Source organism: Camelus ferus, chromosome 22, assembly GCF_009834535.1.
Source record: "Camelus ferus isolate YT-003-E chromosome 22, BCGSAC_Cfer_1.0, whole genome shotgun sequence".
NCBI lineage: Eukaryota > Metazoa > Chordata > Mammalia > Artiodactyla > Camelidae > Camelus > Camelus ferus.
The window spans coordinates 5,107,483-5,134,283 of NC_045717.1; the positions used below are offsets into that span (position 1 = coordinate 5,107,483).

The 26,801-nt window shown below is 45.9% G+C and overlaps 1 protein-coding gene across 1 annotated transcript in view; it reads right to left on the reverse strand.

The window, feature by feature from the left end:
- NSG2 (neuronal vesicle trafficking associated 2) overlaps positions 1–26,801 on the reverse strand; it is a 48,915-nt gene that overhangs the window by 13,132 nt on the left and 8,982 nt on the right. The window contains exon 3 of the mRNA XM_006183450.3: positions 18,637–18,720. Coding sequence (XP_006183512.2) covers positions 18,637–18,720 — 84 coding nt within the window. The remainder of the gene's footprint in view (positions 1–18,636; positions 18,721–26,801) is intronic.

Sequence of the window (26,801 nt, forward strand, 5' to 3'; positions counted from 1 at the left end):
GACTGCGCTCCCATATCCTGGATGGTTTCACTGGAAAGGCTTAAAATGGACTTCAAGAATTATTAAACCTGGGGTAGATGATTTAACTTTATTTCTTATTAACAACTCTTAAGAGCAACCCTATAAGGCATGTCTTATTTTTCCTGTTGTATAAATGAAGAACGTAAGACCTGAAGAAGCTAAATCACTTGCCTAAGTAAACTAAAATAACAAATAGAGAAGCAGCATTTGAACCCAGATGTGAGCCCCAAGGCTGCGTGTCCCTTCCACCCGCTCCACTTCCTCCGGAGTGGCTGCTCCCAGAGTGGCTGTTTGGAATACAAAGGTTCGCTCCATCCCAAACCACAAAGATTGTGCATCACACTGTTTGGCCAGCTCCCCGTGGAAGCTCCCCCCAAACCCATTAAAGAAGTCCATCCTCTAGGGCCCCAGTGAATCCCACTGAGTAAAATGCCTTTTGAAAGGGAAGGGAAAATGAAACATCTGTGGCCTCAAACTTTATGTGAGCAATAATTCAAGAGTCTCTCACAACCCAGAAAGGGCACCTCCCCACGGAGGGAGGAACCGAATAGAAGCGTGGTCCCGGCTACAGCCAGCAATTCATTCATATTAGTGGAACCCTTGAAAGAGAAAAAGCACAATTTAAATTGGAACATTCTAAATAAATAAATAAATAAATAAATAAATAAATAAATAAATAAATAAATAAATTGGAACATTCCAAAGCAATAACTCATTTCCCAATTTAATTTGCTATTGGCATAATCATTAGAAGGAAGAAACGAGGGTCCGCTTATGTAGGAGATAAATCTCTGGCCTCCTGAAGTATTTTTCATTTTGAAAGTGCAAACTGGTGTTCAACTTGGACCAGAGGATGTGAAGACCTTTGAGAGTAAGCCTCTCAGAGGCTGGAGAGGCTGAGAACTTCCTTCACAAGGTTGTGTCTCTATCAGGCGATCAATCAAAGGCAAATGCAGGACTGAGATCTTAACCAGTGTGCTTAGATCTCAACAACCTATCGAAGGGAGGAGCCAACCTTTCTTGATCACCTACTATGTGCAAGCAAGGAGCCAACAAACCACAACCCTGAGGGTGAAGGGCCAGGTGTGGGGACTGGAGGGACCTGGCGGGAACAGGTCCCATCCCCCAGGGACAGCAGCTGCTCAGCTCCAGACAGCTGTTGTCAAGGCGGGGAATGAGGCCCTCCTATGGCTTCTCTTCTGCATTTTCAAGAAAAGACAGAGATTCTGCACATAAGTGAAACTTTCCAGTTCTTAAATTGGAGGCAGAAGAGACAAGGCTATGCTTTCTTTCATCATTCATTCCAAATCTTTCAATGACCCTGTAAAGTCAGTCTTTTTAACCCTCTTTTATAGGAAATAAGGCTCCAAAAAGGGATTGGTCCAGCATCCCAAAGCCAGTAAAGGCCAAAACGAGGACTTGCTCCCAATCTGTTCTGGGAGGGAGGGGACGCAGTCCAGCGTGAGGAGGAGAGTGTGACTGGTCTGGGGCTAAGTGGAGAGCCAGCCCCAGGGGGCACCAAGAGCACTGTGACACTTACTGTCCAGGGCAGCGTGGGGGATTCCAGGGGGGAGCACGTGTCTGCAACACAGCTGCAGAGAGGCCCAGCTCTGTCCTCCCCGGAGCGGGGACATGGGCCTGGAGGAGGAGGACCTAGCATTCACTGAGCACCCGCTACAAGCCAGGCCCAGGACTCTACACGCATTCCTTTACCCCATCCACACAGCAGCTATCTGATGAAGACGTCATTATCCCTGCCTTACTGAGGGGACTTTTCCCATGGCCACCTTCCCAGTCAGGCCAGGTGGAGCCTTCTCATTCTGGAATTTGCTCGAAACACCCGCACCTTCCTCCCGCCTGGGCTGTCAGGCAAGGAGAGGCCTGGAGCTTCCACTGCGATGTTGTCAGTCACCAGCGTTTTGTAAAAATGGTCCAGACTAGAAGGCCTCACAAATCTTACCAGGGTTATTTTGCGCAAAGTGGAACCCAGTAAATTAAGATGTCACACGAGCCTTGCTGTTTGCACAGGGAGGGACCGCAGCTACAAATCTGTCCCAACTGTGCAGGCACCTGGGCTTTGAGCAGATAGGTCATGAAATTTGTTTACTGCTGCTGTGATTATGATTTTTATTATTAAGAAAAGGAGAGGCGTCCAAGGCTTGAGGGCCCAGGCAGTGGGGCATCCACTCTCAGCTACGCAGAGACTGGGACGCAGGCATCTAAAAAGGAGGCAGTGTCAGGTGATGCACGAGGGAGTCAGGCTTTAGCATCGGCCTGGCCTGGGATCCTGTCTCTGCTCCACCACTTACTGGCTGTGTGGCCTTAAGCAGGTGGCGCTACCTCTCTGAGCCTCAGTCTCCTTACCTGCAAAAACGAGATAAAGCATAACACCCAGTACCAGGCATATCGGTAGGACTCCCAGAGACACTGGATTAAAGCTCCCAGCAACGTTGGATATTATCGCTGTCACTGTTATTGAAATGCATTCCTTAAGAAGTTGACTATAGAGCCACCTGCTTGATGCCCTGTCACTAAAATAGCAGGACGCCTGGCTGGACCTCTTAATTTCATCAAAACGGTTTGTTGAGTCACAGCCTTAATTAACTTTCCCATGGCTTCACTGGGAAACCATGTTTCAGGCCCTTGCCTTTCGCCCCCGCTCCCTGGCTCCAGATAATGGAAGTTCCCATCTCACAAACTGTTCTGACTCGACCAAGATGAGCAAATCACCCCCAGACACACAAGGATGCACCCACGGCCAGCCCGCGACACTGCAGGGACCTCTCCACATGGCATTAAGACCAGGGCTCGGAACCTAGTGAAATCACCTTCCCTCAACCGAGCTCCCTACAGCGGCTGCAATCTGGGTCCCCGCTTTGTGAGCTTATCCAACTGTGACCTCCGGCTGTGTCTTCCCAGCAGCTCTGGCAGAAAGAGCTGGGCATCGTGACCCCGAGTGAAGGGTCAGCGTGTTTCCTATATTCAAAGCTGCTCTTGGCAGGGTTGCGGGAAACCGTGGGGCTGGGGGTGAGGTTCAGGTCAGGGCTGCTTCCTGGGTACAGAAAATAAAGCGGCACAGAAGATACGGAGTGCAGAATGTTCTCAGCTGCAGGCTCCATGGTGGGAAACAGCATGGCAGCTGAGAAAGCCTGGTGGGACTTGAATTTTGACTGAGCTGTTTCCTTCTTGGGGGGCCCTGCTCTTAAGGATTTCTCTTGGTAGCCCCTGCATCTGCCAGGGCTTGACTGCAGTAGGTGCTGGATAAATCTGTGCTAAGTACATAAATGCCATCTAACTAGTTTCATTCATCTTATTTTCATCACACCCCTACCTTTTTTCCAGAAGTGACTTAAGGCAGCTTACAGACTGCGTGATTTAGTAATCACCAACATTCATTAAGCGTTCCCAGTGTGCCGAGTTCTGCCCTGAGCACTTTATATGGTTTGCCTTTTACGTCTTCACGACGATCTTCTGATGTAGGGGTTATTATTATTATTGCCCCCATTTTACAGATGAGGAAAGTAGAAACGGAGTCAATGCAAGGGACAAGGATGGGCGTAGGTCAGAGCAGGTGTTATAACAGTGCCTATACTTGCAGCAGGAGTGGGGGTGATAAATTGGCTCAAGGTTTTCTAGAAGCCTAACCAAAGGCAGGAACAGAATCTGTTATAACATTCAGAGTCCAGGAGAGTTCAGAGCCCAGAAGAGAAAAACAAACTGATTGCTCAGAAGATGCACAAATGGTTTCTATCCAACCATTTGTCCTGGGCGAGCCACTTCTATCTCATCCTCTGTCTTCTTGGCTTTTTTTGGTATTTTTCTGTACAAAGGGAGTGATTGCAGCAATGTTTCCATCACAGAGCAATCACGAAGGTCAAAGGAGACAATAAATGCAGCAAGCCCCGTGCCTGGAACCCACAAGGCGCTCCATCAATAGTCACCCTGTCTTATTTCTGGCCTTTCCTCCACCTCCACTTATTGAAGGAGGCATCTTGGAGCGTGGGTGTTTAACTGTAAAATCATTGGCAAGGCTGCCCAGCCAGCTCATTAATGCCTAAAAAGAAGAAAGGAGCTATGGAGGGCTATTCAAGCATGCCTGCTTCTGAATTTCACGAGCAGTGGGCGGCTGAATGTTTCAGAGAGTTCCAGCCTGGGCCCCGCTTAAATCCACGTTAAAATGAGAAGTGCCTCTAACTTCCCATCACAGTGCCCTGCCCTGGGAGGCGCAGGAAAGTCACTCTTTTCTGTCATCTCCTGCAGCTGAGAAACGCAATTGATTTTTCTGGCCTTATTTTCATATTTTAAAGAACGGTTTCCCTAGGGCTCCTCAAAGAACTGAAATGGAGAAAATCTCATTCATATTTTACCATGTAACCCAGAGACTGATCATGCACTGACAACAGATACTGGTGGAACACCTGGTCCACAGCAGGCTCAGGGCTAGCCACAGGGGAGGCAGAGGTGACATGCACGTGGTCTCTGCCCTTAGGAGAGCCTTTAGGAAGCCTGCACTGTGATGAAGAAAGCACTTGGGTAAGGGTGCCAAGGAGACGGTGGGGAGGGGTGATGCAGGCAGAGAGAACAGTCTGTGCAAAGATACAGAGGGAGGGGTGGTACATGATGGTGAAAGATGAAGCTTGAAAGGTAAAAACAGAGGGCAGCTCAAGAAGGAGCATGGGCGTGACTAAAAGAGTGTATGGTACTGGAGAGCCAACAGGTGTTTAACATCTGGTATTCGCTGGCATGGAAATTGGATGGGTGGAAACTGAATTGGAGGAGATAAAATTGGGACGTAAGAGAACCAGCCAAGGGATCTAAAAATAGTCCAGACCTATATAAGCATTCCATGAGTGTCTTCTTCTCAACCTAGTACTGAGCTAGGTGCTTTGGGAGATACCAAAAAAAAGGAGATAAACTTATGTTCACGGGGTGCCAACTGGATTTTGATGCCTTACATATGTCGTCTCATTTAAATATCAGTAAACAAGATTAGTATCTCCATCTTACAGATTAAGAAGACTAAAGTTCTGGGGGGGGTAAAAAGAAGTGAGTCACATGGAGAAAGCCCATGAGTAAGGCAAGGGGCTGATGGGCTCCACGCCCTGCTGGCCAGTGTGGCCCCACCCTGCAGACTAGCGTCAGAAGTGGAGCAGGAAAGGAAAGACACTTTGCTGCATCACTGTGTGCAGCCTGGAGAGAGATGCTGTCCTCTAGATCAAAGGATGACTAATGTGTGCCTAAAGATTTATCTGTAAATACAGGGCCCCGAGCTCTATTAATATTCAATGATAAATGATGTTGCTTTCAAATCACATTCAAATCGTAGCTGTACGCCAGCATCCTGGGAACACTAGATCGTGCGCCATGTGTGGTACTTCCGTGAATCACCTACACCACCTACCTCAGGGCCTGGGACGTGGTGGCTACTCTGTAAATATTTATTAACTGAATGGAGCACTTCAAGAAAAAAAAATCACTGAAGGGAGTCACAATTAAGAGAATGACAACAGGTGCATTCCAAAATGTCATCTTTTAAAGCTTTGGAGAGGTAGCTGGGTATACACGGAATTTGTTTATTAATTCTTCACATATTTACTGAAAACTACCCACACTCTCCTCAAAACACTAAGCCAGATGCTTTTTGGGTTACTTCTGTTTTGTAAAAAACTCAAAGAAACATTTCTCTACTCCTTCAACTTTTCTAGAGCATGGAGAAAGAAAAAAGCATGTACATTCTCTTTACAAATGCAGCATAACACTAATAACCTGACAAAGCACAGAAAACTCAACATAACCTCACAATATTATTAAAGCAACAATTTTAAATAATATATTAGCAAACAGAACTCAGTGGTATACCAAACGAGGGTATGTAAGAATGAATTAACATTTAAAAATCTCTCGGTGTAATTTACCATAATGCTAGGTCAAAGAAGACGAACTATATAATCATCTCCACAAATGCAGAAAGGGCATTTAGAGAGGAAAAGCCATCAAAATCTAAATGGTGAAATGCTAGAAGCAGTAGATCTGAAAGTAACAACCAACGCAATTAGACAAGAAAATGACATTAAGAGTCCAAGAATTTCAAAGAGGAAATAATGTAAGAAGACTAAATATCAGGAAAAAGATGCAATATTAGTATTGATACACACATAGAAAACCCAAAGAACCAAAATTTTAAACAAATTACTAGAAACAACAAGAGAAGTTGGTAACTGCCTGGTGGCAAACAAACTGTACATAATACAAAGGCATTTGTATTAAGTATAAATAATAACTTAAAAATTAAATTAGAAAATATAATAGAAGAAAAGGGCCCTTTTACAATACCAACCAAACATAAGTAAAACACTCTGGAATAAATCTAACAAGAACTGTAAAGGTGATTTTAAAGGTCCATGGAGAACCTCAAAAGAAGACTTCGACAAATGCAAAGTTAAATCTTATTTCTAAACAGACTCAATGCTTTAAAGATGTTGCTTCTCTTCAAGTTAATCTATGAATTCATGTAACCCAAATTAAAAAGTTGACAGGAGTTTTTTGGACCTAAAATATATTAAGATTTATCTGGAAAAGCAAATGTGCAAGAATGGGATAGGAGTTTCTGGAAAGTAAAAGAAATAAGGGAAGAGTGGTCTGCAGATTTTAAGATGTATTATAAAACTATGTAATTGAGACAATTTGGCATTATCTCAGTTTTTAATAGCAAATAATTTTCAGATCCATGGATGAAAAAAGAGCAGAGAAGTAAACTCAAATACATGTGGGAATGCAGTGCCTAAAAAAGGTGGTTTGTCAAGTCAAAGAGAGGAAGGATTAACAAATAATCACAGATCAACCGGCAAGCTGCCATTCAAAGAGAAGTGCAGTTGGACTCCCACCCTACTCTTCACAAATTCCAGATGGATCCAAATTTTAAAATAAAAAAATAAAATCATAAAAGTAGCAGAAGAAAACATGTGTTTAAGGTGGGAGAAAGCCTTGATTTTTATAGAGACGAGTGTACTCATATTTTCCTTCACGCCTTCCGGAGTTTGTGATTAATTTGAGTTAAAGCAAAATTAAGAAATACTGCAGGCTTAAGAAAGAAGTTACGCCATAAACAAAACGAAAAGGCAAAGGACAACTGAGAAAATACCAGATAAATGAGAATGACTAAGTCCTCAGCTTTTGGAAGAGGCCACGCAAATCAGTAGGAAGGAACAGCAAGGGGTCCAGCCAAGTAGGACGTTTTCCAGGGAGGACTCAGTCAACGGTCAACTGGTACATGGAAAACGGCTGGAGCTCACCAATAATGAAAGACATACAAACTTAAACAAAGCTGAAGCACCGTTTCCTACCTCTCAGAATGGTGACGCTCTTCAAGTTTGCTAAAACAGGTGCTGGCAACGTGGGGAGGAAGGCATTGGTAGGCACGGTGGAGGATATATAGATTGGTGGGAAATTTTTAGAAGATAACTTGGCAAAATCTATCAAAATTGAATATTCACATTCTCTCTCAAGAGGCTTTTTAGACAAAGGTTCTCATATCTTACAAATATACTTGTAAAATACATGAAAGGTGTGTGTGTGTGTGTGTTCACTAAAGCAGAGTTCTTAGCAGCGAAAGACTGAAAGCTAAAACAACAATAGGGCACTGATTGAGAAAGATTTTGAAAATCCTCAGTCTACAGTCATTAACAAGAACAAAAAAATCTCAGTGTGCTGAGTGGAAAGATCTCTGAGGTATATTATTAAGAGAAAAAAAGCAAGATTTAGAAGAATGTATATAAAGTGGCCCTATTTGAGAAAATGAAAAAGAATATCAAATGTGTACACGAATATTATATATACATATGTATACACACACACACACACATATGTGCTGACATGAAGAAGATATCTCTGGATAGAAACATGAGAAGCCATTCCTGTTCTGTTCAACAGAGCTTTCTGCAACATGGAAATGTCCTGTAAATCTGAGCTGCCCAGTACGTAGCCACTAGGCTCACATGGCTATTGAGTACTTGAAATGTGGCTTGTGTGACTGAGGAATTAACACTCTGAATTTTTTTTCTTCATTTTGAGTCATTTAAATGTACATAGCCACGTGTGGCTAAGAACTTCCAATCTGGATGGCACAGACATAGACAATGGATAGTTTGGGTGAGAAGGATTATGAAAGGAGAGGAAGGGAGATTTTTAAGTTTTTGCCTTTCTATCCTGTTGTAGTAACACGTGTTACTCCTTTTTCCTAGTTTAAAGCAGATTTTATTTATCTTCAACCTATTATCTGTATAGAATATACTCTATACAGCAATCTGAATGCTCTTCGAAGGGTATTTGATTAAGCAGTGTCTCCAAAACTTACTTTATTTTTTTTTCCTTCTAGTTTTATTGAGATATAGTTGACATACAACACCGTTTATGCTTCAGGTGTACAGCATAATGACTTGACTTGCAAACATTATCAAATGACTTCCACAGTAAGTTTAGCATACATCCATCATCCCATATAAGTACAAAAGAAAAAGAAAAGGAAAAGAATGTTTTTCCCTGTGATGAATACTCTTAGGATTTTCTGTCTTACCAGCTGTCATATATAATGTGCAGCAGTGTTAATTTCATCGATCATATTGTGCATCACACCCTTAGTAAAACTTACTTATCTGATAAATGGAAGTTCATACCATCTGACTATTTTCATCTAATTCTTACTCTTATTTTAAAAGTTACTGACCACCTCTTGTTTTCAGGGTCCCAGAATAGGATTTAGCCTCTTCTACAATCAAGGGTGGTGTCTGTCCTTGAGAGGCCAGGCTTTCACAGGCCATGGAATAAATACATCTAAGGAAATGACTGCACTGAGGAGGTCAAGTTGACAAACTCTCCCTAACGAGTAAGGTCCCAGAGGAAGCAAGGGTCAGTTTTACATCTGACAGCTGGAAAGAGAGGAGTGGCTACTGGGACAAGCTTCACCCAGGAGGTGTTGGCTGAGCCAGGCTTGCAGTGAAAAGGTGATCACTAGACCACGGGGGAGATAGAAGCATTCAGGGTGGAGGAAACTGTTACGCGGAGGAGTGGAGGCAAGAAAGGGCAGAGTGTGTCCAGGATTCCAGGAGTGATTTAGGTTGGTGAGAGGGGAGTGAAGGCAGGAAGGAGGGGGGGTTCTGAGGACCAGACACAGTAGACCAGGGAGTCCAGATGTCACCCTGAAAGACGGGGGAAGCCCCGGAATGGTTTTAAGCAGGAGAAAGAAGTGATCGCATATTTCCAACTATCTCATATTTTATTAAGTCCTTTAGGACCGTGAGAGGTCCTCTGTCTTCACCTTTACTAATTCTTCTAGGGCTCCAAATCTCCGGGAGACAGCTAGGATAAGAAACTGAATACTCGACAGATCTGACATGTCGTGGGGGGCAACAGTGGCATAATTCCTGTTTTCAGAACCAATAAACATGGTGGAAAACCCAAAGCCAAGGTGTCTCAGCCTCGGCACCGCTGACATTTTAGGCAGGATAATTCTTAGTCGTGGGGGGCTGTCCTGTGCCTCACAGGACATTCAACAGCATCCTGGCCCTCAGCCCACTAGGTACCAGTAGCGTAGATACACACGTCCACAGAATGGTGACAATCGTAAATGTCTCCAGACATTGCCAACTGTCCCTTGGGAGCAAAATCATCCCTAGTTGAGAGCCACTGTCTTAGAACATCTCAGACAGAAGAGCCTTTGGGGGGACCATCCCACCCAACTTCCTCATTTTACAGATGAGAAATGTGAGGCCCAGAGACTAAGGCCAGAAACCAGGTTTCCTTACTCAGTTTAGAAACCTTTTTTTAGAGTTTAGATCTCTTTTTCTTAGCCTCAGAGAAATGCAGTTAAAAAAAAAAAAAAGTTGGAGGAATTTTAAATCAAGTCCGTTTCCTCTAGCTGAATATTCATTTATTTTCTCTCTCTCTTCTCTTTCCATCTCTCTTCTCTCCCTGATACACACGATTCAGTCTAGAATTCTATTTACTAAGTTGTTTTTCTAGTTACAAATGCTACCAAAATTAATAATAATAATAATAATAATAATAATAATAATAATAAAAGATTATTAAAACATCCGTCCTTCTCGAATTCAGCATTTTTTTTTCATTTCTTCACAGTGAAAAAGCAAAAGGGAAGATGGCTAACATATATCAGGGGCTCCCATGTACCGGGCACTCTGCCAGTCACATCCTGAACACAGTCGTTACAACCCCGCTCTGAAGGGGGCGCTGGCATTCCCGTTTTACTAAGGAGGAAACTGAGGCTCATGGAAGTGGGGGGACTTGCCGGAGATCATACATCCAGGGGGTTCTAGAACCAGCATTCGAACCCAGGTCTGTCCGAGCGCGTAGTAAAACTGAGTTCGGGTGGTGGAGACTTGGAACGGGCTTCACGATTGTCGCCCAGGTGAGAGCCGACTGCCCTCGGAGAACCGAATGCCCTCACAAGGGCTGGGATCGCAGGGCTGAGCTGCTTGCCAGCATCTCCAGGAGGAAGCCGGGCCTGTGCGGCAGTTGCTATGACGACTAGCATTCTTACAATTATAGAACATGGTGGTGACATGAGAAGCTGCACAGACAGTCACTTTGTTGGGACCTGTCTTCCTCTGACAGTTTCAGGAGCTTAAACATCATAAAAATTTTTTTTTCTCTTAAATCCCATTTGAAATAATCACATACTGCAGCAGCAGAGGCCCAGAGAGCAAGAAAGTCAGGCGATTAACCCTCCCGCCGACGGTCGGGACCATGAGGCCAGCCACACAGCAAGCCAGAGGAAAATGGCATTTCCCCCTTGGGCAATTCTTGCTTCTCTTCTTCCTTTTGGATCAGTGCATTCAGGACTTGGCCAAAGAGTGTATTTAAAGAGGAGAAAGAAGACAAGAGCCAAAGGAAAGCTGGCCAAAGCTGGCCTAATGTTTGGCAAATAGCAGGGAGAGGAGGCAACAATCTTGTATTCTAGCAACCGCTTTGCAGTTCCGTTTAATGTAGCCAGTTGCCCATATGTGCAGGGTTTCCTGCTGTCACCTAATCAAGCTACCATGGGATGGTGTTAACTTACCCCATTTTGTCCTCACGCCAGGCCTATGATGTAGATCGCATTAGCCCATTTTACAGATTGAGAAACACAGATTCAGAGGGATGAAATGACTTGCTTTAATTCACACAAACCCACGGTGTCAAATCCCCACCCCATGTATTACCCCTCTTCTGTATTGCCCTTCACTCGGAAGTGTGCTGGTCAACCGCCGCAGGCCAGGATGGGGGCGATGCACACTTTGTAGCATTTGCTCAGGACTCTGGTGTAAATTCTACCGCCATGGTTGCATACAGACTTCCCACAGTTTAACAACTGCTGTGTAAACTTTGAGTCGGCCAACGCCTACTGGAGACCCATACGAAATAATAATATTCACTAAACTCTAGAAATCTTCTGCACTAAACCTAATAACAAGTGACTTGCTTTATTGCAGCATTCATTTTTTGAATCCATGAGTGTTGATCAGTGTTTGAATCAATGACAATGAGAAGCCGGCCATAAAACAGCCCAGTCATCAGGCCCTTCAGTGACTGGAGTGGACACTGTGACCCAGCCCCCCATCCAAACCCTGAGCACTTCCCTCCTGAGACAGATGTTTTGTTTTCTCTCCCAGGGAAATGTTTTGTTTAAAAAAAAATGAAAAACAAAAACAATGTTTTGTTAAAAAAATTGCTTTTCAATTCTCAATAACAATATATGTTTTTGAAGGTCACTGTAATAGTATAATTCCATCAGGGCAGGAGAAAGCACACAGCCATAAACATAAATTCGCACGTTAATCTGATTTTCAATAAAACTCTAGCTAGGAGTGCAATAATGAACATCAAATACCATTGCAGCCTTTCTCCACCAAACACTCACATGCAAATTTTTTCCACACCAGATAATGACTCTGCTCCTAACCCAGCAGGCAGTGTTTTTAATAACTTACCTAAAATGTTCCTCAAAATTAAAAAAAAAAAAAGGAGAGCAATAAAAACCAAGACAACAGATAATAAAGTAAAATTTCTTATCTCCATTTGCGGCTGTCAGCAAATATTAGAGTCCCACCAATGGGAGGCAGCCCCTGGGGTTTTGATGAAAAATTGGTAGGAGCAAATGGCAAAGCTGTAAATGAGGTCTCCCCTCCTGGGGAATGTGACATCAGGAAGGAGACATTTATGAGAGTATGTCATTGCAAGAAGACAGGGCCCCGATTTTAAATAAAGATACTGAAAATGAGGCAGCCAGGGTTTTGGTGTTGATCAATGTGGAGTTTCTCCATCAGCCAAGAGGGTTATTTTGTTTGCTCATTCACCTGTTTAATTTATTTATTAAAGACATCATTTGGTGCCTCAGGCGGCCAGGCACTGGCTAGGCTCTTGGGGTGCAAAGATGCAAAAGACGCCATCCCACCCCAAGTCAGTGCGAGACACAGCAGGTAAGTTGCCGCTGCCAGCACTGGAACTGGAGGGTTGTGCAGCAGGGGTGGGAATCCCGAGGAGGAAGGACAGGCTGCACTCGGGCGGACAGACAAGACCACACAGACCAGAGATATTTGAGTTGGGTGCAGAGGGATGAATAGGGAACTTGCCCAGGGGTGAAGGTGGAAGAGACATTCCAGCTGGAAGGGACAGTGTGAACAAAGACAGGGAGGCAGGCAATGTATGGTGTGGAGAGGGGAGGACCAGGGCTTTGGGCAGGTCAGGGCATCTGTGGGAGGAGGCAGGTGAGCAGCAGAAGCCGTGGCAGGGTGAGAAGGTTGGCACTGCCTTGCAGGGACATGCGCATCAGGGAGGGTCCTCCTTCGGGGAGATGAGAAGGCGGGGCAGGAGGGGAAAGGAGAAAAGGGACAGACAGACCCAGAAGGAGGCTGGACCCGGAGAAGATGAGTGAAAACAGAGATGAGGGAGGAAAGCACAGTTACCAGAGACTTTCAGGAGGGAGAGGGGCCTGGACGCTGCCGGCTGTTATCTGTGGCCACCCACCCTGGGGAGACGGGTTCTGGCGTTTCACCGCGTCCCTTCCGTGTTGTTGCCAAGTGCAAGGGAGCAGAGTGCAGGCCTGAGACAGAGTGCCAACACTCCCACCCTTGGCCGGGTGAAGAGGAAGAGGAGAAGGAAAAGAAACAGCTGTCAGGTAGGCTGGCTCAGGGCATCCCCCGGGAGCTGCTCACGTGCAGCCGGACACCCCCTCCCCCTGCGGCAGCTTCCCTAACACCTTACACCCAGCCACAGCACCCTGCTTAGGGGCTGGGGGTACACCTTGGCCCCACAGCCTTCTGGGCGAGGAACTTAGGAAAATCCTCAGCCTCCCTGAGCCTGTTTGCCTCACCTGCAAGCGGGGTGACAGTCTCTCCAGCCCGCTTTTCTGGAATCATTCAGTGGGATAACTTACAGAAGGTCCCAATCACAGGTCAGATCAGGAGCAGAGCAGAAGCCCAAAGAGTTGAGTGGATCAGCGAATGGATGAAACAGTGAAAAGTCAACACCCCATGCTAGTAGGCCTGGCAGCTTCAGCTGGGTTTTCATTTTTGTTTTGTGGGTTTGCTGTTGTTGCCTGTTTTGGGTAATAGCCCACAGACTCCAGTCCTTTGAAAATTCCTAGCTTCTGACTTCCAATTCTCCCCCACCTGCTTTATTTTCTGGTGTCCGTTTGCTTGACGGGAATGGTGAGTTTCAGTCCCTTTGCACTAATGCATCCCTTCCATTCTGGACTCTCTTCCCTGGCTGCTGTCAGGGTCTAGTCTGCAGGTACCCCCAGGATCTTTCCCCATGCGCCTCTGTACCCTCCCACCTGAGCTTGCCCAAGCCATAGCCACTAGAGTCAGATTTTCTGAACCCTGACTCAGGATGAACACTGAGGCGGTGCCAAAAGATGGGGGCCCTCTGCTCTATGCCAGGCACTCTGCTGAGAACTGGGAACATGTAGGTGGGCCAGTGTGACCATACCCTCCAGGGACCAGTGGCTGGAGGGGGCTGAAGATGCAGGAGTAGCCAGTGACAGCAGCATTCAAGAACCCGTATGAGCTGCAGAGCCCCGAGGAGGCACCAAACCCAGCTCAGGAGATCAGGGGCAGCGTCCCAGGGGAGGTGACCCTGCGGGGACAGTATAGCCAAGAAACTGGCTGGGAATTCCTTGTCTAACCCACACTTTTTCAAGCGCCTCCAGAACAAGGATTTTGTCTTATGCATCTGTGTGTCTCCCAGCAACAGGCATTCAGCCCAGCCCAGAGCCAATCTGATAAAGATGAAGAAGAAAGGGCACAAAGAGCAGGAAGGGACGAAGTCAGGCAGGCCACAGCCTGGCAAGGACCACAGCAGGGTGGTATCGAGGTGTGGCAGAGGGAGTGATGTGGGGCCGCAGGGCTGGGTTCTTGTTTGGTTCTGACATATCCTCGCTGCGTGGCCTCAGCAGACAGCTCACTTCTTTGAGCATCCGTAAAATGGGATAATAGTACTGAGTACACAAGCTTGCTGTTAGCCCGAAAAGTGGATATAAAGGCGTTTTTTAACAGGTACTAGGATTACTTATGTTAAAACTGATGTGTTGAGAGGTAGCCTGCCAGAAAAACATTGCGTGCACTCCCCAGGAGGCAAAGAGATGGTTCCCACCATGACTGCAGAGGCCACCCGTGGACCGTGACATCGAACTGGCTACACTTTGCACAGTTCCTCCCGGTTTTCCCAGTCACATTCCAGGGGGAGGAAAGCCAGAAAAGGGAGGACCAAGTCTTTCTCAACCAACAGACAAAATACAGCTAATTAGGCAGGAAGCTAAGAACCGAGGACTAAGAACAGGAAGAGAAAAAAATGCTTGTTCACTGAGACCTACAGTGCGCCGTGGGGCGCTATGTGTCATCTCAAGACTATGTCCCGGTTCATCGATGAGGAATCAGGAGGTCAGAGGGGTGACAGGCTGTGACCTGAGCTGCCCAGGCGCCTCTAGCCCCAAAGTCCAGCTGTTCCCTGGAACACCTTTCATCAGCGTGGCCCAAACCACCTCCAAATGCGAGACTCAGTTCCTTCTCACAGGTGAGCCTGGGGACATCCCGGTGTGACAGCATGGCCGGACGCACCAGCAGCTTCCAAAACACCTGTGCCCTCTGTGGCGCCACCACCTTCCACAGCAAATCAGCTTTGGGAGAACCTCCAGCTCCCGGCACTAAGAGAGAAGGAGGAGGCATCTGTCTTCGTGCTCCCATCTTCTCAGAGAAGCCTAAGGGATGGTCTCTCAATTCTGAGGCCCTTGGCAATGACTGTAGGAGCTTTCATGGTTGAAAACAACAAAAACAAAAATTCCACGCAATTCTCTCATTCTTTCTCAGTTCATCTCTCCTGGCCCTGCTCTCTCCTCTCATTCTCCCTCACAGTATAATTGTTATGAGCCGATCTCCCCGGGTCAGATTTGAGACGCGAGGTCACAAGCTGTTCCTCCCCCCGCGAAGGTGTGGGAATGAGGGAGGGAGCCCGGGGTGACTTCTGCCGTGGGCAGGATCCCGGAGGGGCAGCCCGGCCACTGTTGACCGGCGTCAGGCTCTGTAAGATGAGCTGGGAGTCCTCTGACTTCTAGTTCTGATTCTCTAGCCCAAATTTCCATCCTTTGCTCCAGAACACTTACATCCAAAGGTGACCAGACTGCCTTCTCCCCTATCTGCCCCCATGGTCCCCAGGCACCTAGCACTCAATGCGTCTCCTGCAGCCCAGTCCCCCTGCCCCCTACCTCAGTGAACGGCATCCCCGTGGCTCAGTCAGCCAAGCCGAACACCGAGGAGCCCCCTGACGCCACCTCCTCCAACCAGGAACCAGTCCTGTAAATTCCACCTTGGTGCCAGCCCACCTGGACCACTGAGTCCAGCTGCAGCTGACGGCTCAGACCCTCGGGCTCGTCTTAATCGCCATCGCCGCCTCTTGCCTACGCGGCTACATCCACCTTCTCCCCCGTGCATCCTCCACGCGGCCCAGGGGGAGCTCTCTTTAAGGAAATGAAAAGCCAGGCTAACTGAACGCTCACAGCTCTACAAAAGCAAACACATTTGCTGCATTCCTCCCTTTCTGCTCCAAGTAGCAGGGCCCTCCGCCCACACCTGACAGTCAGGGCTGACAGACAGGCTGCCCCCGAACCCCAAGACCCTTTCTTCCCAACACCCAGAACTGAGTCAGCCTGTGTTGGGGCGGGAGGGTTCCACAGTCCCCGCACCCTGACTCACTTCTGTTCTAACCGCTAGTTACCTACTGCAGGCAGCGTGGATGAACAGAAAGGCGGGGGCCGCCTCTCAGCCTGGCTCTGCCACTTGCTAGCTGGGTGAGCAGGTCACATCACTGCTCTGGGCCATAATTGCCCCTGAAAAAATTAGGGGATTAGCTTAGCTTCTCAGGGGCTCATTAAATATGATAAAATAGCCATGTCACCAAAAGTTGCCAAAGAAGAGAGAGGGGAAAAAAAAAAAACAAACATAAGCCAACACCACCGCTGATAGCACAGCCACAGATGACATTCTGAGACATTTCTTTCCATATCCTTTTTCCCCTGTAAACCTGTGGCTTTTTTCCATAGTTCCAGTCACACAAAACATACAATTTTCAGCTCTGCTTTTTTCACTCAACCTCCTCTGTGAAGCATTTGCCCAAATTATTGCATGTCTTTCATAACCATCATTTAAAATGACTGCCAACTATGCAATAATACTGTCAAAAACCGTAACACTCTATTTGATAAATAAAAAGAGCAAATTTTTAAAATAGTTCTCATTGTTTTCCGATTATTGGAACAATTCATGCTCGTGTAAAATTGGGAAAGTAATAAGGAAGATGCAAATACCTCTTAAACCCAAAATTTGAAGTAAACTAAATACTCTTCCCCAATAAGTGCTTCTTAAAAAAACTGTTAAATGCATGTGGTCTGATTTGTGGAATCATGAGAAAGTTGTTGAAAATCTAGCACTGTTTCCAATACTTTGATCTTATAAACCACACTGCAATAGACATTCTTGTGTGTGAATTTGGGCATATTTCTGACGGTCTCTGCTGGCAGGAGGGCAGGTCAGCTTTACTCCCTGGCCTGGAGCCCATCCACACCTTATGCACCAAGATACTCCCGCCCTCCCCTCGCAGCTCCCTGCTGGTCCTTGCAGATCTCTGCATCCAGTTCAGCCCAGGTCCACGCTCACAGGGCCCATGCTGTGTGTCAGACACTGAAGCTATGGCCAAAAATAAAAGCCATCCTTGCCCTCAAAGAGAGGGTCAGCATCCAGGGAAATCCCACGTTCTGGGGGATGTTCACAGAGATGCCGTATTCCGTCCCAGGCTCACACACCCAGCTGCTCTAACACAGATTTAGCAGAGAGAAACATAGAGACAGAAACAGACCAATATATTTATCCATGTACATACTCTGTTTCTCAGTAACCAGCCAAGGGCTGTTTTCACTTCCAAAGCCCCCAGCCGCAGCTGACACAAAATAGCTACACGATCTAAGTCATGCACTTATCATGTACAGATCCAAGTGCGTTGCATGTACTCTGCACTTCATCCTGACAGTAACCTTCTATTATCTCCACTTGATACATGAGGTTTACTGACTTGCTTGTGGTCACATGGCTGGTTCAAGGTGAAAACAGGACTCAAACCCAGCCAGACTGCTCCCCCAGTATTCATCCACAGAACCACTGCCTCCCTGGTTGATTTTGCCTCCTAAATATCTTTCAGGTTGCTATCCACTCACCATCCTCCTCTAAGCCACTACTGTCGTTTGTTTGTTTTTAACTTGGATAATTGCAATAGCCCAACAGTCTCCCCATACCCCTCTTGCCGACTACACTCAGTCATGTAAAAACAAGTGTGCTGTTTTCAAAAACCAAATTTAATCGTGTCCTTCCTCTTCTTGAAGCCCTTAGCGGTTTCTTTCATGCTTCTAACATAAAACCCAATTACCCCAAAAAGCCTACAGGGCCTGGAACTGTCTGCCCTCTGCCCACTTCTCTTGCTTCATCTCTGCCTGCTCCCCATGCCCCTCCTAGAGCCCAGCCTCACTGCCCTTATACTTATTCCATGTTGAGTCCAAGCTCCCTCCAGCCCCAGGGCCTTTGCACAAGCTGTGCTCACCTCATCCACCTAAAGTCCCAAGTGACCTCCGCCAGGTACCTCCCTGAGGTTCCTCCTTACTTCCTCACAGAGCAGGCTTCATGGCTCCTCATGCAGCTTACACAGTGATATACATTCACCAGTTCTCCTAGTGACCCCTCTGGCAAGAAACAGAAAGCCAATCGTCTGGTTTTTACTACTAAAAAGTCGACCTCTCTTTCCTTTTGTCTTTTTTGTATTTGTTGCAACATCTGCTGTCTAAAATGTGAGTTTAGTTTATACACTTCCATCCCTTTTCCTGGAGCTGCTGATGGAAAGGCAGAGAGACAGGGACAGGAGGAAAAAGGAGACAGGAGAGACACTTATCAACGATCAAATTGTCCAAACATCTCGGAGCAGGGAGAGAGAGCAATACTCAACCTCAAGAGGCAGAGCTGTTGTTATTGGATTAGACTCAGGGACCCAGACCCAGTCTTCCTGTTACATCATCAAGACACTGACCGTGAACTCGGCGATTTTCGGCACGCGGAACTTCCCTTTGTTCTTCTGCTCGGGCTGATACTCCGTTCTTGTCTTCACAATCACCTGAAAAGTTCAACCAGCACTGTTAGCACAGGCAGAGGCTTGAAACGCTTCTCTGTTCCTTCTTTCTTCTGTAGAAACTAAAAGTTACTATGCATCGCATAAAAGATCAGAAAATAAAGAGCCTCATATTTAAACACACACAAGAAAACAGAAAATTCAGATTACCCGTAATACTTCCCTATTCTAACAGAGACAACCACCATAGGTGATGGTTTTGATCACACCTTTCCAGATGTTTTTATATGCATGTATTATGTATATATATATTTGCTATTTATGCAAATACAGATTTTTATGAAAGGGATTCGTATTTCATTCTTCCTTTATCACACAACACTACACTAACATTTTTTCCATGTAGACAAATATATGATTTCATCTTGCCTTTTGATGTAGCATATTTCATTTTGTGCACACACCACAGTTAATCTAACCAGTCTCAACTGCTGAACGTTTAGTTGGGGTTATATAAACGGGTTATAATGAACATCTTGTTCATGCTTAATTCCAATTTGCTTTAGGGACTTCTGCAAAGAAAAACCTAAAGATCTATTGAAACTACTGTATCATCTTATTTTTCTGAAGTCTGAATATTTTGCAGAGGTGGTTAATATCTTTTCAAGATAAGCTGTCAACCTGCCAAGACATTTATGGAACTCCATCCCACTGTGTAGGCAAAGTGGAAGAAAGAAGAAACTTGACAGACAACAACTGCTTCTGAGTGCAAAGTGTCACGGGGAACACAGAGGCTGTCTGAGCCTCAGGGCCTCACCTGTAAAACACGGACAGTAATCATAACCCCTATTCAACAAGGTTGTTTTGAGAGTTAAATGAGATGATAATGGGTAATATTTGGGGAATAATTTTTTATGTGTCAGAGCTAGATCAAGCTCTCCATGCACTTCATCTACATACCACTACTATTTCCATTCTCCTGAAAGGGAAACTGAAGCACAGAGATGCCAAGTCACTTGTCCAACGTCACACAGCTAAAAGAAAGCAAACTTCTAACCATGATCATCCGTCTCATTAGAGCTCACATTAACCAAATTTTCACTGAAAAACTCATCATGTTTTCCTAGAGACAATAGTCAAGTATATTGACTCCTGTAAGAATTCTTCTATGAAGAATGTTCTTTAAAGTCTGTGAGGCACGCCATTGACAAAATACAGCTCAAAAAAGGGAAGGGTAGGGAAGGAACTACTACTGTTGAACATCTACTGTGTGCCACTTCCATATGCTGGCCAGGGAGGCCCAGCCCACATAGAACACCTCTCCCCCTCTGACATCTAAACTCAGCTGCAGGTGTAAATTCGCTGTTGCGCTCCACCCACCTTTGTAGCCTGCTCCCCTAAACAGCAAAAAGTGAGCCAAACAAAGAAATGATACAGCCAAAGGAGGATGAGGGCTTTTGGGAGGAGTGCAGTAGGAGAATGTTCTGGTCTTCTTACTTTTTTCCTACCTCCTGTCCCAAAGAATAGGAAAGCAGATGTCCCTTTGCCACAAGAAATCAAAATGACCCTCATGCTTTGAAAATTTACTATACAGCAGACACTGAGCACTCGACATGCATTATCTCACTTAATTCTGTGCTGTGGGGCAGATACCAATACTGTCCGTATCGTAGGGAGATAAAGGAATGTGCTCCAGCACTAAGCCTTCCGTGTCTCGGTTTTCTCATCTATTAAATGGGTAAATAACTATAACTCCCTGGTTGGGTTGTTGGCAGGCTTAAACGCGTTAATTCAAGTTAAGCACTCAAGATTCATTCAATAGCAACTGCTTTTTTGAACGTTGCCTCTGGGTGCTGCCAGATGTTCCTGCATAGATGTCTGAGCAGATGTGGAACTGGGCCTGGCTTGCACCTGTCAGCCTGCGGGTTCTCCCTACCCAGCCCTTCAAGAGCAACACATGGACTTCTCAAGAATAAAGCTGTTCAAGCTTGGTCTGAAAAAAGTGGGGAAGGGATTTGAAGAGTGAATAGAAGTTTCCTGGGTGAACAAGCCAAGGTAAGACACTTTCTATAAAGTGAACCACATGGTTAAAGAAACAAAAGTGTGAAACAGCATATAGTCTACGTGCTTTGCTGTTTTGGTGTCACATGAACTTCAATGTGTAAGTGAGAAATGAAAGCATATAAATTATAAGAGCAAAGGCTAAAAAAAGCACAGCTCGTAGGCTAGGTGTTCCTATTATTAGGAACTCACAATGTTCTCGGAAGGGCCAAATGACATAACATATGTGCAGGTGCTTTGTGAACTCAAAATACATTCTGCAACTTCTAATGATTAAGAATATTTGGAAGAAGAAATTTTTTAAAATCTATTTTTATATATAGCAGCTAACATTTGTAAATCTCAAACCCCCAAATTTATCCCTTCCTACCAAAAAACAAAAGTTCCTTCTGAATAGCACAGGGAACTATGTTTAGTGTATTGCAATAACCTTTAATAAAAAAAAATATGAAAACAAATATATGTATGTATATGCATGACTGGGACATTGGGCTGCACACCAGAAATTGACACACTGTAACTGACTGTACTTCAATTAAAAAAAAATTGGGGATATTACTAGATCAACTGGCAGGTTATGAAGCATATAGAAAACTTCAATGTCTGATCATTTCCCTGAATCCATATTTTTAGAAATATTCACAAACTGGAAATTATAATTTCTTCTCCTAATTCCCCGTGTTGTATGTGCGCATATATCTGATGTGTATGTGTAAATGTAAGTACATTATAATATATCTCAGAATCTATTTCTAATCTAAGTAGTGAATTCCCTGATCATGGGCCTTGTGACCCATAAGCCTTGGGGCAATAATTCCCTTTGCCTTTTATGGCAGACAGCATTCTATGATGGTCCCCAAGCTTCCCACACCATCCCCACCCCCCTGTACATGCACTGTGTCATCTCCTCCATCAAGGCTGTGAACAGGACCTGTGACTATGAAGGCACAGTCACTCCCCTGAGTACATTACGCTATATAACACTCCATCACAGCAGACGGGAGAGAGATTCTCCTGCTAGCCTTGAAGAAGTAAGTCAACATATTGTGGGAGGGCCATGAAGCTGAGGGTGGCCTCTGGGAGCTGAAAATGACCCTGGTCAACAACCCCGATCACTCCAAAAAACAAAAAAGGTGGGGGGGGACGGGACTTCAGTCCTACAACCACAAGGAACTGAATTCTGCCAAGAACATGAACGCGCTTGGAGAAGGACCCCAAGCACCAGATGAGAATACAGCCCAGCTGACACCTTGATTTCAGACCCGTGAGACCCTGAGCCGAGAACCCATTTAAACTGCGCTTGGACTTCTGACCTATAAAACTGTGAGATAATAAAATTGTGCTGTTTTGAGCCACTAAAATTTTGGTAATTTGTTACAAAGCAACAGAAAACGAATGTGCCTTCCACCACGCCACGTCCTTCTCAACCACCTCTTAGCCTGATCGCCTCGTTTCTAGGTCCTTAGCCATCAGACTGGTCTCAGGCATTCCCACATTGAATGTTAAGAAACATTTGCTTCTTAGCCTTTCCCTCTGCCCCTCTATGTTTACAAACATCTTTCCCAAAGCTTCTCAAAGAGCTCTAAACTATGAACACCACTCCACGTAGATTTAAAAGGCCCCACGCAGTAGCCAACATGCTGAGGCAGGAGACAGAACTAAGCAAACGTTACTGTTGGGACGAGACAATGAATGACCACTACAGGTAATAGCATTCTCATTGTCATAATAAATATTTTGTTGTTGCTTCTCTAGCAGCTACTTCCTTTTTCAATCAAAAGCCCCCCAGTATTCCTTTCAGGAACTCGCCCCTGTCCCAGGTGGCAGCCGCGTCGTTTGGCAGAAGTGATGCCTCCCTGGATGGCAGGGCTGGTCCCTAATTAGGTGCGAGCCCATCAGAGCGTGCTCTTCTATTGGTCACAGAACTTGACTGGCTCTGAGATGGGCAAGTTACCCAATTTGGATCAATGAGATATGAGGCAATACTGACCGGGGACTTTGGGGAAGAAGCCTCTTTGCTCTTTCTGAGGGTTCCCCAAAGAGCGTGCCCGTCCTCTGGATGGGGTGGTGAGGACTTAGTTCTGAAACTGCTGGAGAGATTGCTGCTACTATGAGGAGGAGCCAGGATGAGGTCAGAGGTGGTGTACAAAAGGGGGCAGAGCCAGGAGGAACTCAGAGAAACGGAGATGAGACATCTTGATGACATCCTACCCTCTGGATCACGCCTTGCCTGAAGCCAGGCCCACGCTGGACCCTGCAGTCATGGGGGCAAATATATACTCTTTGGGCCTTAATCCAATTTGGGTTGGGTTTTCTGGTACTTGAGGTGAAAAGCTTTCTATCTGATACAAATGTGTTCCAAGAAAAATGAACTGAAAAGCTCTTAGAATTTAGCAAGATGGCCAAAAACTAAATAACAAAACCAATAGCTTTTCTTGGCATCGGCAAAAAAATCACCTCAAAAAGTGATGGGTCCACCAAAAGACACACACAAAAATGTTCAAGGCCACTTTTTCCATAATAGCCCCAAACTGAGAACAATCTGAATATCCGTTACCAGGAGAACGGACAAACTGTGATTTATTCGCAAAATGGAACGCTACATAGCAACACCACACGGGCATGGGTGAGTCCCACAGACTTCACACTGAACTAAAGAAATCTGACTCAAAAAAGATTTCTTTTAATATCTTGTGTGACTTCACTTGTGTCAACATATGACGTATATGTAATTTATACGTTATAGATACATCTCTTTTTTAACATCCCATTTACCGTTCACAGTAACAGAAGGGGCACTGAGTTCAGGCAGAGCTGTGGTCAGAGCCCTTCTTCAGATCCATGTCCTGCTTCGCCCTGAACCCCTCTGAGATGTCACTTACGCCCTGAGTGACTTTCTAATGAAAACCCTTCTTTGGGCTTCCGCACACACCCCCAACCACCGAGTTCTAACACAGGCCAGCAGACAGGTGGGTACCTGACCCCTTGTCCGTCCTCTGTCCTCTGCTTCCCTCTTTAGCTAAGTGACATTTTCTCCCAAGGCAACCCGGGTAACAGTTTACCTTTGCCCCTAAGGAAGTATTAGCTTGTTAGAACCCCATCTCCACGTCAAAAGCAGGTCTCTGCCCATCTGCCTTGTCTCCTTTGACCTCTGAGTAGCATCTGACAGGTGTGCTCCTCACTCACTCCTCCTTAAAGGTCCTCCTCCCGGGTCCACGGTCCTCTCCCTGCTCACTGACCAGGCGGCCTCCGTTTCCTCTTCCTCCCCCTCTGCCTGACCTCTCGGTGTTAGAATCCCTCAGGGCTAGGTCATGGGCACTCTTCCTTCCTACAGGTCCCACCTGAGTGTTCTCAGCCCCATCACTTCCAATTTTTATTCTCATAGCTCTCAAGTTTACATCTCCCATTTTGGACCCCGCTCTGCACTCAGATTACCTCCCTGGACTTTTGCCCTTGGATGGACACACCTAAATTTACCATGGCCACAGCGAAGCTCTTGGGTTTTCCAACCACCTTTCCCATGTAATCCCCAGCTAAGAAAACGTTAGCATGATCCATGCCATGGCTCATGTCAAGTCATACACAGGAATCTCCCATGATCCCTCCCTTCCCTTCTGTCTCCAAATCCATTCCATCACCAGTTCCTGTTTCCTCAAAAATGTATCTCAAATAAACCCATTTGTTACACTACCACCAGCCTAATCCACAGCACTGTGTGCACTTTGGCTCTGACCAGCTTCCTTGTCTCCACTCTTGCCTCCCCAAATACACAGACAAGAGCCTTCTGGACTGAGAGAGCTTCATATAAAAGCAAACATTCAGAAGACACCCAGGAGGCTGGACCTGGGAGAACCACAGAGAGGTGGTTTTCAGCAACCAGAGAAGAGAGCAGGTGAAGTGAGGGGCAGACAGAAGCTCTGAATGCCACAGCTAGCATCCTGAAGGTGAACTTGAGGGCAGTGAGGAGCTGAGGAAGGATTATAAGCCAGAGAATGGCTTTCCAGGCATGCATTACAGGCAGAGGAGAAGCCTCTGCCACCGTGACGATACAAGGCAGAGATGGGAGAGAGCAGGAAAGATCCAGCCCTCCAGTTACTGGAATCTACCAGCTATTGGGCATGCCATGACGAATGGTGTGCTGTTCCTGAGGACTGGAGCCAGAAACAGTTCCCTTCTATAAAGGGAGATAGAGTAACAGTCACTTTTTTCAGTATTATGAATGGGAAAGCATAAGAAATGTTAGCCAATCATTATTAACTGTACCTTGGAGGAATCAAGTCTAATCAAGCTTGCATAAGCAAAGCAAGAGAGAGAAGAGAAAACACATTTGCAAAGAAAGGCTTTATTTTCTACAGTTGAAAAAAAAAAAAGGAGCCCTGAGCAACTTGATTAATAACAGAAATGGGAGGACAAGGAGGAGAGAGGGGAGGAAAAATTCTTTCTACTCTTGTCATTATTAAAAGTGGGGTTTCAGAGGTACTTAGAAGGATGAAATTCCAGGCTTTCAAATATCATTGTAGATTTGGGCAAAGAAATTAATTTGTTTTCTTTTCATATTTATATGTCAGTCCCCATTGTCCTGCTGGCCGCTGATATGAAGAACACAATTTAACATAATTGGCATTGTGAAAATGAGATAAATTATTCATCCTGAAAGGACCCCTCGTCTGGATATATTTCCCCCTTCGCCGGCAAGGCCAGATAATACATGGTGGTTCAGATGGCGCAAAGTACAGATCATAAAAATTTAAAATACTACTTCCCAGGATTATCAATAATGAAGAGGTTCCCACATGGAGAGGCCCCAGGATTGGCAGAAACAATAAATAAAAGTCCAGAAGCGCTGACGGGGAGCATGACTGTATTTTTATGAGCTGGACCTACACAGGCCGAAAATAGATAGAAGCTGCACCCTCCAGCTCACGCCTGCAGCAGAGAGAGAATTTCCGAGCAGGAATAATGAACAGCAAACCACTGAGCACCTACTGTGTGCCAGACACTGTGCTATGGGCCCTACTGAGGCGCACTCAGTTGATTCTCATAACCCCCCTGGCAGCATTCTCACCAACCTTCACATCTCTCTTGTAAAATCTTTATTTTTCCCACTTTTCAGACAAGGAAATTTCGCCCCAGAGAGTTCAGTCACTTGCCGATGATCACGTGACTAGTAGGTGGTCAAGCTGGTTATCAAATTCAAGAACAACATGCTCTTTTCCATCCATCACATTTTTTTTTACAAGTACCCTCTGTGGGCCTGGCACTGTGCTGAAAGCTTTACATCCTCTATCTCAGCAAATCCTCTCAGCACTCTGAGGGAGGGCTGATTGTCCCCATTTTACAGATGAGGAACCTGAGTCTCGGGGAGCAGAAATGCCCTTCGCAACCTCATATAACCACTAAGAGGCAGAGGCAAGGCTTGGACCTGGGCTTCCGGCTCAGATCCAGGTGCCACTGGAAAGGTTGTCATCATTCAAGGACTGCAGGGCTCAAGCTCTGATCCTGTGGCACCTGAGGCTGCGTAAATGTGACTGGATGAACAAACGGGTGAATCCCACGTCTAAAGTGACCAGGTGAGGCTGGCCTGAGAACCCAGCTGGGAGCCTTCTCCCATTTTCTCCCTCACTCCTCAACCCATGCACCAACTCTTTGAGTCTGAGTCTTTCCCTGGGCCCTCAAAGTTTAAAACAGGGCCCAGAACACAAGGTAAAATGTCGGTGCTCAAAGCACGTTAGTGGCAGTGTTGTCCAATCGCAGCAGTTCATAGATGGGGGCGGGGAACCCCAGAAAGGGGAAGGGGTTTGCTGCGGGCCACACAGCAAGGCTGCATCAGAAGCAGGACTGTAGTGTAGACCTGCTGACTCCGAGTGCGGGGCTCTGCCTGTGGGATCAAGTCTCTTTTCCTTGCTGGGCCTCTGTTTTCTCGGGGCAGAACAGAAGGTTGGCCAGTATGGCCTTAAATGACCAGCCAGCCCACTAAGTCTGTGCCTCTCCAACTCTGCGGCAAGGCACAGACCTGGGCAAGATGAGGGGCTCTCCACAGGGTTCTTCAGGGACTTCCCGGGCCT